This window comes from Drosophila novamexicana, unplaced genomic scaffold (assembly GCF_003285875.2).
Source record: "Drosophila novamexicana strain 15010-1031.04,08,12 unplaced genomic scaffold, DnovRS2.1 tig00000308-arrow-arrow-pilon, whole genome shotgun sequence".
Taxonomy (NCBI): domain Eukaryota; kingdom Metazoa; phylum Arthropoda; class Insecta; order Diptera; family Drosophilidae; genus Drosophila; species Drosophila novamexicana.
In genome coordinates this window covers 475598-490265 of record NW_020824799.1, presented here as the reverse complement: position 1 = coordinate 490265, position 14668 = coordinate 475598, and the positions used below count along the sequence as shown (strand labels likewise).

General features: G+C 41.2%; 5 protein-coding genes across 5 annotated transcripts; 1 reads left to right on the top strand and 4 right to left on the bottom strand.

Moving 5' to 3' along the window:
- Positions 1–2330: 2330 nt before the first annotated feature.
- LOC115759615 (autophagy-related protein 13 homolog) lies at positions 2331–5424 on the bottom strand. The gene has a single exon (XM_030700594.1). It carries the CDS (start codon positions 4827–4829, stop codon positions 3198–3200), a length of 1632 nt encoding a protein of 543 aa, XP_030556454.1. The 5' UTR covers positions 4830–5424; the 3' UTR covers positions 2331–3197.
- Positions 5425–5515: 91 nt separating this feature from the next.
- LOC115759616 (meiosis-specific nuclear structural protein 1) lies at positions 5516–7428 on the bottom strand. Its single transcript, XM_030700595.1, has 2 exons — positions 6483–7428; positions 5516–6417 (listed from the first exon to the last, which is right to left on the bottom strand). The coding sequence occupies exons 1-2, from the start codon at positions 7350–7352 to the stop codon at positions 5884–5886; spliced, it is 1404 nt and encodes a 467-aa protein (XP_030556455.1). The 5' UTR covers positions 7353–7428; the 3' UTR covers positions 5516–5883.
- Positions 7429–7642: 214 nt separating this feature from the next.
- LOC115759614 (dipeptidyl peptidase 3) lies at positions 7643–10433 on the bottom strand. The gene is made up of 4 exons (XM_030700593.1): positions 10199–10433; positions 9828–10134; positions 8773–9664; positions 7643–8719 (listed from the first exon to the last, which is right to left on the bottom strand). The coding sequence occupies exons 1-4, from the start codon at positions 10372–10374 to the stop codon at positions 7719–7721; spliced, it is 2376 nt and encodes a 791-aa protein (XP_030556453.1). The 5' UTR covers positions 10375–10433; the 3' UTR covers positions 7643–7718.
- A 664-nt stretch (positions 10434–11097) lies between these two features.
- On the top strand, positions 11098–13540 carry LOC115759516 (mannose-6-phosphate isomerase). The gene is made up of 3 exons (XM_030700459.1): positions 11098–11196; positions 11326–11949; positions 12017–13540. Exons 2-3 carry the CDS (start codon positions 11373–11375, stop codon positions 12628–12630), a joined length of 1191 nt encoding a protein of 396 aa, XP_030556319.1. The 5' UTR covers positions 11098–11196; positions 11326–11372; the 3' UTR covers positions 12631–13540.
- Positions 13541–13616: 76 nt separating this feature from the next.
- Positions 13617–14541, bottom strand: LOC115759518 (synaptosomal-associated protein 25). The gene has a single exon (XM_030700463.1). It carries the CDS (start codon positions 14268–14270, stop codon positions 13632–13634), a length of 639 nt encoding a protein of 212 aa, XP_030556323.1. The 5' UTR covers positions 14271–14541; the 3' UTR covers positions 13617–13631.
- Positions 14542–14668: the final 127 nt, after the last annotated feature.

The following is a 14668-nucleotide window of genomic DNA, read 5'->3' as shown; positions in this document are numbered from 1 at the left end:
CAAATATGTAGGAGTACATAAACACAACGAAATCGCAACAATATTGTACATTTTTGGGCTTATCAGTGTTGTATTCTTTTATTTATTTATTTTTCGCTGTGGCTGCCCATTTTTGGCGTTTGCTTATCAAGCAATTTCGAAATGGCTTTATATGTATGTATGTATGTATGTGTGTATGTATGTATGTATGTATGTATGTGCTTACAGTGCTTTTCATTCGTATAGCGGTTTTTGTTGTCCATTTTTAATGCCTAAATTTAACAGCGGCACGTGAATATCATCAAAATACGCTTATCATTTGATCAGCAGCGCCGCGGGGAGAAGGCGGGAAAATTAGAAATAAACGCATGAAGTATGCAAAAAAAAGTAAAAGCAACAAAATTTCAAAAATGTCCAAAATCATTAGAACAACCTGTATTTTAAATGCATTAAGCTTTAATTTTCAAACATGATCTTGACAACGATTGCAGATATGTGAAATGAGTGCCTGAGTGCACGAGTCAGTCATGCCCCTGGATGAATTAATGACAATTGAATTTGATTTAGGTGGGTGCAAAATTGAGAGTCAGCCCACCAAACAGATATGCATAAAACTTTCCAGGCCGCCGGATGCGAGCTTCTCAGCTGACGTCGCGTTGGCGCGTGCAACCTTAGTGGGAAGGGGAGGGGTAGCAAAGTGGAGCGCAGTGGTTGCTTGGCGAAACCAATTACCATTTACACAAACACGCATGAATGTGTATACATTTATGTATGCAATACATACATACATACATATGCATTAGTATACAGTGTTGAGTAAGGTTGGCGTCTGGCCATTTTACACAGCCAAAGTCGAAGTCTACGTCAAAGCTAATGGCAAAAATCACTTCGCTTGGCAACAGCGAAACAAAGACACAAAATATTTGTGCATGCATATGTGTGGCTAACAGGTGATGTGTGCATTACCAATGACCTGTTGAGCGCGACGGTCACACCGAAAGTTTCTCAACCTGCTAGCAGCAGCAGCTGGGCAAACTTGCCCGAGCACCCCCGCGCACTTAAAGGCGCCACTGAGAAGTACCCAACACACACACATGCACATGGGTATAAATGTATATGTATGAGTGTAAGACACTCGAAAATACAGCAATTTAGCAAAACAGCAGATAAGGTGTAGCAAAACAAAAAAGGCAATAGTAATACTAATACATACAAGCACAACTGCTTATACATATATATACTATATTGTATTTGTACATTTAAAAATAAACTATTTAATGTCGTTATGTCGTTGCCATAGTGACTTTAATTCTACATGGAGATAAAAAAAACAACACTTTGCAATGCACTGTCGAGCACTTGTCGAGAACAAAGCAAAACAAAACAGATGCCGAAGATCAAATACCCTTGCTGCTGACACTTCACCTGCGGTATATTTCTGTAAATATATGTACATATATACTTATATGTATTTTCAAACAAAAACTCAACTTCCGGCAGTTTGTTATTGTCGTAAAATTCCTTGAAATAAAAAAATATAGAATTAGAGTAAAGATTTTTTGAGTGTTTTATCAAAGAACTGAATTTTTAACCGATTGCTTCGATATGTAAAGTTTTATTTAAGATATCTTCAAAACCGAAAAATATATCGCTAAAGTATTAGCCATTAGATACTTTTAATTTGTGCGATCGGAGATGGATCCTTCAAAAATATAATGCCCATTACAAGGGTATAAAAAGATTGATGTGAGCACTTATTGAGGAGGCACTGGGCCGGGCGGGGGAAATTGTAATCGCGCCTTTTTACTAATTTTGTTGTTATTGCTCAATGCTGGCAGCTAAGTGCAGCTCGGACTTGACCGGTAGCAGCCGCAGCCGCAACCACAACAACTCTGAAGTTTATTATACAATATTTAATTGCAACAAACTACACTTAGGAAAAGCGCCGAGCAAAAGCAATGAAAACAGGCGCCAATCAGTTAAGCCTTTGGCATTATCTTATCGAGAGATAAGTTCAAAAATATATGTGCCATATATAGTTATATGGATACACACGTGATGGATCAGATGAAAACCTGCACACGATCTTTGTGCAATTATGTTTATGATAGTTTCCCGGCTAGATCAATGCCAAGTTTGAAGGTGATTTGTAGGGCAGCTTCTATAAGCCATTATTACTATTTACATATTTTATATTTCTATTTGTACACACATATATATATATATATATATATAATCAAGATCAGTCAGCGTTGATAATCTGCTTTTGTGTCGGTCTCGTGATCAGCGACACTCTTGGGAAGGCATGTACCATATAAATAAATGAACAATTTGTATTCTGATTAACAAATTCGTTTAATTTTACATATTTTCCTTTATGTGTTTTGCTTGATGTATACCAAATGAATATGTATATAGTATATGTATAAATTTGATTAGGATGTATAACCTTGCAGTTTCTGGAACCAATAAATAACAAAGCGCGACATTACAAATAGTTAGAATAGCATGCATTGTATATTGTTTACAATTGTTTATGCAGCTGCTTTAATTCTCTCTCCCTGGCTATTTACAAATTATTAAACAAATATGTACGATATTTTGTTCAACTAATTTTTAAGTCTTTCGTTTGACACATACATATACATTTAGTTATGCTAATAGTTTCTCTTCTTTCTATATCGTATTGATTTTGATAAACAAAAGGCAACTCTTACTGGGACTTAAAACTAAATTTGATGAAATTTACAATCGCTTTCCATATTTACGTGAGGCATTTACAGAAATGTTAGCTTAAAAACATAATCTATGCATGAACATCATTTGATACTTGTATATACATATATAAATGTAGTTCCAATCGCATTTAAAGGCACATGAACAAAGTGGAAATTAAACAACCAAGCGATTAGTACGCTCCAATCTAATGACATATATGTGGGCGTGGGCGCGGGTGTTCGTATTTAAAGCGTTGCACTGAAAACGTGAAACGGGATTCCTACTTGATAGCTATACAAAACTAGAGCCCATATAATTAGCCTATATCTAAATATTTGTTTCCTATGCTGCTATATGTATGCAATGAGACATGAAGTTAATAATATCATAATAACTTAAAGCCAGTTTAAACAAGAAGAAAAGCCAAACTTAGAGCCTAACACTGATGCAGATGATTAGTATGAACTATTATTAAAAAGATCCTCGTTCGCGCTCGATGTTCAATTGCTCATCTGGAGGCCGCCACTGCTGCGGCTGCCCGTGGATGAGGAGCCGCTCAGTCCGAATTGTGAGACGAGTTTATCGTAATCTTCCAGCGATGTCTCAAATTGTTCCAGCTGGCGCGACAAATCATCCATGCTGCCATCGGCTGTGACTGCGGCTGTGCTGGCCAAGGCAGATGCCGCTGCTGTCGCGGATGCTGCTGCTGAGGCGCCGCAGCTGGTTAAGTTGGGTACTTGCAACTCGCTGAGGCCGCGCAGTGGCGGCGCATGGTAACATTCCCGATAGAATTTGGCCAGATCGTTGACATGGGATGTGGGCGAGGCGAAGGGAAAATGCAGCTCCTTGAGCAGACTATCATCATCTGGCGGGGGCTGTTGTGCTGGCGCCTGTTGCTCCTGCAACGTGGGTGCAGAATTGTGACGCAACGTGGAGCTGCTGGCGGGTATTAGGAGACTTTTGATTGGTGATGTGGCACAGGGTACTACAACAGTTGGTTTCTCAAAGCTTTTAAACGCTGTCGAGTTGTTGTTGTTATTGTGGTTGTGGTTAATGTTGTTGTTGCTGCCATTAATATTGTTGTTGTTGTTGTTCACTGGCGATTCACATTTTCGATTCAGCGACTCAATTGAGCCGCTGCCGTTGCTCTCATGCCGCGTACGCCGCAGCATCCACTCAAACGGCGGCGTCTCTGGCAGCACAAAATCATGCTCCGTAAACTGGCGCAGCTTGCCCAGGTCTGTAAACGCACCCGGACGCAATGGCTTTTCAATATCTATGAAACGCTTATCGTTCGCTGCTCCAGTGCCCGTGCCACCCACGCCCGCTCCAAACTTGACCGTTGCCAACTGCTGCGTAGGTGGACTGACATCGCTGGCGGGCCGAAAGTGATCTGACTTTAGCATAATAGTATTTTGCTGCTCTCCTTGATGTGCTGCCGCCGTCACCTGATGACCAGCCGTAGGTGAAATGGTCAGCTTGGTGCGGTAGGCAACCGACATGGTTAGGGAGCCCAAAATCGTATTGAGTTGCCCAATCTTGACCTGTTTGTGCCCCTCGCCCAGTGTATGCACCTTCGGTCGATCCACATAGATGAGGTAGAAGATGCTATATGAGTCCGGGCACTGACGACGCGACAATTTATAGGCAGGCGTCGTGCGTGTGAGCGAAATGAGGGACTTTAGCATAATGCTCATCCGATTATAGATAGCATGGGGGGCCTTTAGCGTTTGGCTGTCATTGCAGATGTTTGTGTTGCAGCCTTCGCCCTTGCAATCCTCGCCAGCTGCAGCTTCTTTTTTATTGTCCACTGGCAGCAGATCCAACGACCACACCTCAAGTATCATTTTGTCGCCTTCGCTAGTCTTAAGCGAGATCTCAATGCACAGAGGCAGGCGTTGCAGTATGCTATCACCTGGCTTTAGCGCCAGGGCGCGTTTCGTCTCGTCCAGCACATCTGGGTGATCCTGTACGACAATGTTGAACCAATCGTTGCCACCCAGTGGATTGCATTGGGTTTGTATCTTCTCGCCAAGGCGCGACTGCACCACAACTTGTGCTGATTTGAGCGCCAGGAATTTTATGTATTTTTCCAATTCTTTGTCGACCGCGTTTACACGTTGTGCAGACATTCTGACTTTTCTGATTTTTTTTTTATAACTTATAAATTCACTTTTGTGTACTCGCAACAGCGTACAAAGTTCGTTTTTTGCGTTGCCTTTCCTATTTTACACTGCTTCCGCGTATTGTCTGTCTATGCCCATTCGCAGTATTTTGCGGAATTTTTTTCCTTTTTTGTTTTTGTTTGTTCACTTTATCTCATTGCACTCGGATGCGCGATTAACACTAGTATGGGCATTTTTTAAAACACTGCAATTTATTATTTGCCTGAATTGTTTGTCTATTGTCATTTTATTAAAACAGTTGTTCTACTAAATTCTTTGACTTTAAAGCAAAACAAAGATCACTCCCACTTTTTTCATTACCGTCCGCCATTGAACTAAAACGAATGCGACGTCGTGCTGGTGTTGCCGTACTCTATGCGTTGCGTGGGCACTAGTCAGAGTTGCCAGATAGTTGTCAAAGAACAGAAAAGAAAATCCAAAGTTACGATTCGAAACTGTGATTTCATAAATGTATTTACTGCTACTGAAATAGCAGGAGAATTTTAAAAATGCCGAAATATAAATTGGGGCTAGATTTTTTCTATCCAAACAATCAAGAATGAATATAGAAATTACATATATTCAGGTTGCTTGAACGTATTGTTATTTTAAACAAACGGATTGTGCTATCAATATATTTATTTTCCGTGGATTTTGATGAACTAACCATTCTTTATTGATGCGAAATGAAATCTTTGGTTTTTATACTCCAAACTATATATCTCAATTTTGCATAGTAAAATGAGAAATATTGCGCGTAAACAGTGATTATTTGCAACTATACCGTGATTGGCGTACAAGCCTTAAATTTTGTTTACTATTTCTAAAAAGTACGGCAACACCACGCAATGTATGCGACACGTCACGTAGGCACAGGGGCGGGTTGGGTGCCTGTATTTGAAATGCCAGCTCAGGATTTTCCTATTAAGTAAATATCTTCATATCCATATTGTTGAGCTACAATATTAAATTTAAAATAGCCTTGGCCCGATAATGCTTCTTTTGGTGATCAATTACGCTGTTACTTAAACGTTTTCTGTTTCTTCTGTATGTTAAAATACTTCCGGTCCGAATCCGTAAGCACTTGTTTTGGAAGATATTGCAGCACCGAAGCCGGCACAGAGCCCAGCATCTGCAGCCGCTCTTCCTGAATGCGCTCTTGCCGCTCGGCTTCTGCCTTGGCTTTTGAATCGAAGAACAGCATATTTTCAGCAGCTGCTTCAGCACGTTTGCGTTTATTGTCCTCAATCATGGACAGCAGTAAGACACCATGCTCCTTCCGCCGTTGACGTTCCTGGATGTCCCTTTTATTAATGCCATCGGGGCCCTCATCGGGGCACATAAGGTTTCTTTCAACTGTTTCTTCGTGCTTTTTGCGAGCTTTTTCGATGTTGCGCTCATTTACTTCAGCGCGATAAAGTTCCAGCTCCTGCCGGGCACGCTGCCGGTTGAATTGCTTCTGCTTGAGCTGCTGCCGGTAGAGTTCATCGTCTTTGGCTTTGTACTCTGCGATCAGCAGATCGACCAACAGAGTGTAGCGTTGACGTAGGGGCTCCTGCGGGTATAAGAAAACAAATCTTTTATCTTTCTGTGCATTCCTCTAGATTTCAGCACACTTACCTCAACTTCAAACACCTGATGACCAATTCGCGTTCTAATCTCCGCTTGCTTACGTTGAGCCTCCAGCTTTGCCTCCTCCATTTGGCGCTTTTGCTCAGCTATCTCCGATTGTTTTTCAAGTACTTTTAAAATATCCTCGTCAGACTTAGCCCTTTGCAGTTCTTTGTATTCCCTTTGCTCATTAATGAATGTAATCATTTCGTCGCGTTTTTTGAGCTTTAATCGGTTTAGCTCCAGTTGCTCTGCTCTGTCTTCTTCCTCAATTTGCTGCTGCATGGCCATGCGCATCTCCCGCTCTGTCAGCGTCTCTACATAACGAAGCTGGCGTTGTTGCCGCTTCTCTTCGATTTGTTTTGACAACGTCTTGTGGAGCTCTATTTGCTGTTCCTTCTTGAGCAACTCCTCCTGCTCTTGCATCGCCAAGTCCTGCTGTCTTTTAGCTTCGGCACGCTGCAAACCCACCGCTTTGGCATTTTTGGCCAGTTCTCGGTTTCTATTGGTTTCCGAAATATGCTCTTCGAGCTCCTTTGTAATTGATGCCAATCGGAGCTGCTCAGCCAATTCCCGAAGTTCCTCGCATTCGTTGCGCAGTTGTTGGCGCCGCTTGCGATCTATGAACTCCTGATGCTTCAGTTGCTTAAGCTCGTCAGACATTATAGCCTCTTTGCTGGAGGCCTGTCTACCAAGACGATTTTCCATTTCCATCTGCTTACTTCCAAGATCCGTTTCGATTACTGTATTACAAAAATATTTGGCGTTCTTGTAAACAAGAGTATCGTCAACCGATACGATATACTTGGGCCTCCCTGTGATATGAATCGCGGGGGCGGCGTCCCTCGTATCCATGTATGTCCCTTTTAGCGTTGTCATGGTAGCGAATCGACGTTAAAAAAAAACTATATAAATAATGTAAAATAAAATGATGTAGCAATATGTATTATAAAGAAACAACTGATGCCTTAAAAGTAAAATCCTTATTTATTATAGTAACGATATTTTGCATGTTTGATATCGATATTTTACTATCGATAGATTTTTATCGGAAAAGGATTGATCAAGGTAAATAGGCACAGTGGACAACGTTGATAACGACTGTGTTCCCTTCTTAAGCAATAAGCAATATCTGTAATTAAAAATGTTTCTTAAAGAAAGGCCACGAGTTTGGCAGTAAAAAGTTCATAAAGATATTTAATATATTTTTTCAGAGTCAACATGTATATGCAATTTCCAGCCGTTTTACTTTGAATAAGCAATAGGGAAGTACTTCTTATCCTGCTCTACAATATTCTCTAGTACATCATCAATATCAGTAGTGGGATAACGCTCTACCCAAGACTGTATGTAGCCCTCATGAGTGGCATCATAGGTCTTCAATTCAACTTTGTCACCATTAATAAATGTGTTAGCCTGCACCAGAATAATGCGCGGCTTTTTGTGCGCCAGGCATATATCACGCCACTTGGCCCAAGGATGTGATCCGCCTTCGTTCACGTTCGAGTAGTGTTCGTACATTTTCGAAGCGGCTTCGATGTCGGCTGTGGATTTATACACCTGTAGCTTAGTCAAGAATTCGCCCAGCGCTTTCTTGCCAACGGTATGGATTTTGCTACGGTCCAATGTGAGCAGTAGATTTTTACCACCCTCGGTCTCTTCAACGGTAACAAATCCTTCGCCTGCTTCAAGCAATACTTTCATGATAACAAAACGTGCACGCGAATGTGCTTGCAGCCACAGTTTGGATTTGGGATTGTACATTTCCAGGGCAACACCCATGCCGTTCCAAATAAGGCTAAGCCAATTGATGTAAATGATATCGTCCTGCTCTGCAGCGTCCTTAAAACCAAATATTTCCAGTATATCCCGCTGCAGAGATAAATAAAGGCCAACTGCTTCAGCGCGGCACTCTTCGTAGGATGAACCAATGGCCCCGAATTTAGTATCGTACGTCTCGCCAGGCTTATACCAACTATTAATAGGTTCGCCAGTTATGAGGTTCTTTACTGTCTCCACGTCAAAGTTGTGGGTACCATTTTCATCGATGCGGAACAATTTGCCACTACCATGTCCTAACAGCTCGTGCAAGCCCACCTGCACCTCAAAAGCCTTCACCTTATATTCCTTCATGAGTGTCTGATCCGCTTCGGATAGAAAAGGTATGGGATCCTTGCGATTTATATTGGCCAGCACGTTGCCCAGCGAAACGTTTTTAAAGCCCTCATCCTGACGAATTTCGTCATCTGTTAGACATAATTCATTATATATTGGCTCCTCTCTATATGGTATTACTTACAATTGGGTATATTAATACCAGCAGGAACGCCGCTTCCAGCAAAAGTCAGCACATCTAGCGACGTAAAATCTGGCTTTAAATATGAATCCTTCTCATAGGGCTCGGTCCATGGCAAATACTCCAGAAGTTTCTCGGCACGATTGACGAGTTCGGAAAATTTAGCCGAACTTTCCTTGTTGACCATGGCCACAAAGCCCTCGAATTCGGCACGCCCGCCAGCCGGATCGCGGTATGTTTCAATGAAACCAATGTAGGTCTCAATAACGGGTCCCTTGTCCTTGATCCACCATCTGGAGCCATCCTTATGCTCGGCCAAAGAGCCTTCCTCAAAGGACTTGACATAATGCTCAATCATTTTTGACTCATTATCATTGGCGGCATATTTCTTTGCTTGAAGCAAATTCTCGTTTACACGTTTCAGCAACGGTTGATAGTCGCCACGTGTAACGCGAAAATGGTTGCCCTTGTACTCCTCCAGAGCCAGGGTTATGCCCTCCTTGCTAGATTGCTCAACGGAACCGAGCTTGATGTCGTAAAATGTTTTTCCGTTCTCGGTCACTTTAAATGTACGACACATGTATGGCTCAATACGCTTCGTTGTCAGCCAGGCATTGACTATTTCCGAATCCTCCTTGGTGCAGTTGTCCGACCAATATGTAGTTACGCCATTTGGTGCAAAGCCGAGAACTTCATTACGTGCTTCCAGAGCATAAATCAGATTTTTGACCTTCTCATAAATCTTCGACACACGCGGCTCGGCAGCATAGGCAGCCGAAGAGCGCACAATCGCCTCAAATTTATCCTCCGTCAAGTTGGGCACGATTTTGCTATCACCCATGCCCTTGTAGTTGCCGGAATTGGCGAACACACCACATGCGTAAACTAGGAATGCCTAAAAATTCACAAAAGGTTTCTATTACTTGAAAGATAGTTTTACCATGGAAGAATTTTGATTCTAGGAAAACTAATCGTTAAAAAGAGTTGTATGGCCATTTATGGATCATTTAGTTTGTACTTGATAAAATCTTTAAGTAGATTTATTTTCAGAGACTCACAGTAAAATCATCTTCAGTAGCGCCCGCTTTCAAGGCTTTGACTTTCAGTTCGGCGGGTTTTTCGGCAACAAAAATGCGATGCAATAGCGAAAATATAAGGGGTGCCTCCGGGCTGGATTGGATGAGGGAAACGAGACCACCGTCCCAGGATGCCTTGCTAAAATAGTGAGCGTACAGCTTTTCCTTGTCGGTTAAATTTTCAAATGCGTTTTTGCAATCCAAATCGGCAATGGGCTGCGTATTTGGCAACACGAAATGCGAAGTCTTGCTGGCCATTACGCTTGGTTGTGGCAAATTAACACGTGTGCTGCAACAAACAGAGAAATCAGACATAAGTTAAGATAAGTGCTGAACGCATAACCATGGAGTACCTGTAATTGTCGGCTGTAAATGCAGATGTTGTTGTTCTTAGCTGACCGAAATTCAGAAGACGCGTTGCCTGCTTTTGGAAATGTTGCGCTACAGTGTAACTGCTGGCCGTTCGAAAACGTAATTGGCAAAGCTGGCCCAGTTGACGGCACCTACGAATTTTCTGAACTAGCAACATGACTGAGAATTTTGACTGACGATTTTGAAATATTATATACAACGTACTATCACAATAATCAACCGAATTACTGCAGCACAACTGTAAAATGTAAAATGCTTTAATTTCGAAATTATTTCAAATATTACCAAACATGAAATTGTGATTTTATGAATGTTGAACAACGCGTTGAAACTGTAAAGTACACACATACAAATATTTGTATTGTGTGAACATACATACATATGTAGGTGCCCAATTAGAAGCTAGGAAATCGTTTGATTCTTGAGCATATTACGCGGTGCATGCATAGCGAAACAAAGAAAAAAAAATGCTATAAAATAATACCATAAAGCTATAATATATTGTGTTACGTACCTTACAAATAAGAAATGCAATTAATGAAATCAAAATGCCGACAAAGTGCAAGTTGTTACTAGAGATGAGCGATATTTGCAGCTTAGCGATATTTCTGTAAGCTTTGGCATTTCAGAAATGTTATTTACAGGAGCATTATCTTAACATAAACTGTTAAATGTACTTAACAGCAAACAATGAACAACTATTAAAACAATGCGAACTAAAAAATATTTTAGGCAGTGGAAAGTATACCCACTTTCAAAATATAACCATCTATATATCGCCATTGCAAATACTCTAGATTGGTACAAATGCATTTTAATATCAGATGTTAGTATTCTAATTGCAAAAGCGTTATTTCAGCGTTTGCGGTCACACTGTCTGGCACTTTTCAAATATGTAGTTAAAATATTTTGAAAAAAAAAATCTGAAAATTCACTATCTTTATGTTGAGGTGTGGGCGTGATTATCAGATAACAATTGGCACGTATCCAACAACTATTCGGAAGCTAAAGCTGTTATCGAAACCCCACGCAATTGTGTGGGCCTTAACGCCCGCCACCCACCCAAACAGCTGTCCAAATCATATGTTTATTTTCTTATCACCTTCAGGTTGACCCTAGTTGGGCAGTAAAAGTTTTTTCGCAAGCGTTAAAGAAATGGAACTGACTGGCTGGGTGAAAAACTATGAATGGGGTAAACGTGGCATTAATTCGACTGTTGCCCAAATGGCAATGGCCAACGATCCAGACTTTATCCTGAACGAGAATGAAACATATGCCGAAATGTGGATGGGCACCCATTTCTGTGGTGTTTCCATTGTCAAGGCGACTGGGGAAACCCTCGACCGTGTTCTTAAGAAGGATCTGCCATATCTGTTCAAGGTGCTGAGCATAAAAAAAGCACTCAGCATCCAAGTGCATCCAAATAAATGCGAAGCAGAGCGTCTCCACAAGGAAAGACCACTTATTTATAAGGATGATAATCATAAGCCAGAGCTGAGCATAGCTCTAACACCGTTCCTGGCGCTGGTTGGATTTCAGCCAGTCGAAGATATAATCGATAATATTGATGAGTTCCAACCGTTATCCAAGCTCATCGGCAAAGACGCCGTCCATGCGCTACACAAAAATCGAAACGCCGAGGGCGTAAAGGAATGCTACGAGATCTTAATGAAGTCGGATGAAACTGTCGTCGCCAATTGCGTCAAGGAGATAGCCAAGAACTACAAAAAAGGCAAGGCTGCCGCCTTATCCTATTTGCATTTCAATTTCATCCATTTCATTTGTTTATGTTTATGTAGAGCTTAAGCAGGATGGATTGCTGGATATATTCAACACAGTGAATGGAGATTTTCCCGGAGACGTGGGTGTACTGTCTCTATTCTTTCTGAATCTGGTGCGTCTGCAGCCTGGTCAGGCCATTTACTTGGGCGCCAACGAGATTCATGCATATTTGGATGGTGATTGTGTGGAATGCATGGCCTGTTCTGATAATGTTATTCGTGCAGGACTCACGCCCAAATACAAAGATGTGGAGCAGCTTATTGCCTCGGTAATATTTGAGGGCAAACCGGCAAGCTGCAAGCTGTTTATGCCATATCGCATCGATGACACCGTACAGGTGTTTGTTCCACCTGTTGACGACTTCGCTGTGATGCATGTGGCCCTTAAACACACTGTAGATACGTACAAGCTACAGATACAGCCATATGGGTCCATTCTGTTGACGTTGACAGGTGTCCGCATCTTAAAGCTTAACACCAAGGAGGGTCCCAAAGAAATCACCGTTACGCGCGGAAACATTGTCTACATTCCAGTTGAGGCAGCGCCCGAAATTGAATTCATGCATGCCGAAGACTGCGGAGATGATTTTACCGCCTACATTGCAACATATAATTATTTCAGGCGTGCCTAGAGTGTAAATTTGTAGTGCTATACAAAATTTTAAATAAATGAAACACGCTTCTTTCGTGTCGAATTAATTTCAATTTCAATTATTGCAATTTATAACAGCTAAAATAGAAACTAAACTGGCAATTTTAATCATTTAAAGCGGGGTTAACGCGTGGGTTTATATATCTAATTAAATACGATATTATGTAATGTACAATAAACATATCAATGAATAATATTTTGTGCACAGATAATTTCAGATTAATACAAAACAACAAAATACGTTGCACAGACTTAACCTAATGCAAAAACTGGGCTTACAATCTGGTTGAAGTATATAATATGTATATGTGTTATATATAGAAAAGGGGGGTACATAAACATACATACAGTTAGTACGTTTCTTGTATAGTATTAACAAACTGGCGTACACAAAGAATGCACATAAATTGGCTACAATATGACACTACCCTTAAATATTTAATTGTTCTCAACCATCCGTTCGTTCCGTTGACTCCTTATAAATGCCTCACCACAGCATGCACAAGTTGTAAATATTTTATCATATAGATTACATACAAAGTTGCTTAGTTTGAATCATAAAGGTCGTAAAATGCCTCAAAATGTTTGTACCAAAAACTTGGGTACATTTATACGAAATATCTCATTATAAAATTTTGGTAAAGGTTGTTAGTAGTTAGACGATAGGTATACGTGTAGATACATTATATAGATGGGTTAATCGTAATTATTAATTTCTCTTCAGTTTTGCTTTAGTAAGTATATACGTATAATATAGTTTGATAACGCAGTAGCAACAAATAAATCAATTAATAATGCCGCTACTGCTAGTATATTTGTGCCCACAACATGTGTTCCCTGTTGTTGTAGTAGTTGTTGGTGGTGGTGGTGGTGGTTGTGTAAGTTTAGGTGAGATAGTAAGTTGTTTCGAGTATATGGAGAGTGGGAGGAGCTTTTGATTAGGTTAATCATTATCGCTTTGAGTGCATTCAATTGTGCAGTTTAGCTCTTGAGCAGATTGTTTGCGCGTTTATTAACACCGTCCATGCGAGTGTTGTTCGCATCACCTTTGGCATTGATGCGATCAACTTGCTTGTTTTGGTTCTCCAGCTCGGATCCCATGTCCAAGGCCATGTTGCGCAAGTTTCCTAGCATTGAGTTCACTTGTCCCAAATTCTCATCCATTTCATCTTCGCGCGCATCGTTGGTTATGCGCGCTATATACCCGGATTGTGGTGGTGCGCCCATGCCGCCACGCTCGCGCTCATCAATGACACGCTGCGGCTGACTGGCCACCACTTTTCCATCGTCATTGGCCTTCCAGGCGCTATCGCCGTCATCCTTTATGTTGACCTTCTTCCACGGCAGCACGCAGACACCGCAGCATTTCTCCATGCCACTAAGATTCTTTTCTGCCTCTCGCATATCTGCATTGATGCGATCCATGCCCTCCTCAATGCGATCTAGCTGCTCGCCCTGATCGTCCAGGGCTACCAGAGTGCGTATGCCTGCCTCCTTAGATTCATCCATCAAACTAAGCATGCGTCGAGTGCTTTCCAACGACTCGTCGGCCACTTGAGCGGATTTAAGCTGCAGCTCCTGCAACTCCGTGCGCGGCTCATTTTCCACCATTGCAGCCATTGCGTGATTTTTTATTTGCGGTGTTTACGCCGAACTGATGACTTAGCAAGTGGTTGCGAGATTTTTTGTAGCAGGTTTGGGAAATTTTCGCAAGTGACTCACAATCACTGCTGCTGACGCCACCACAAGGGGTTCACACAATCGTTTTTATAAGCTCGTTTTTTTGCAAAAGCAGGAACTTGAATTTAAGTTAAAAATGATAATCGAAAGATTTGTTTAATTTGTACAATATTTTGGCAAGTCTTTTTATGCAAATACAAGAACCAATTCTGTATATACAAGAATTATCGAAAATTGATATACACACGAGACCGATATACGATAAGCCAGGGTTGCTAAATCTAAAATCAGTGTGAGCAAATTTTATTCATAGCAAGCCATTAAAATTGAAAATTTCT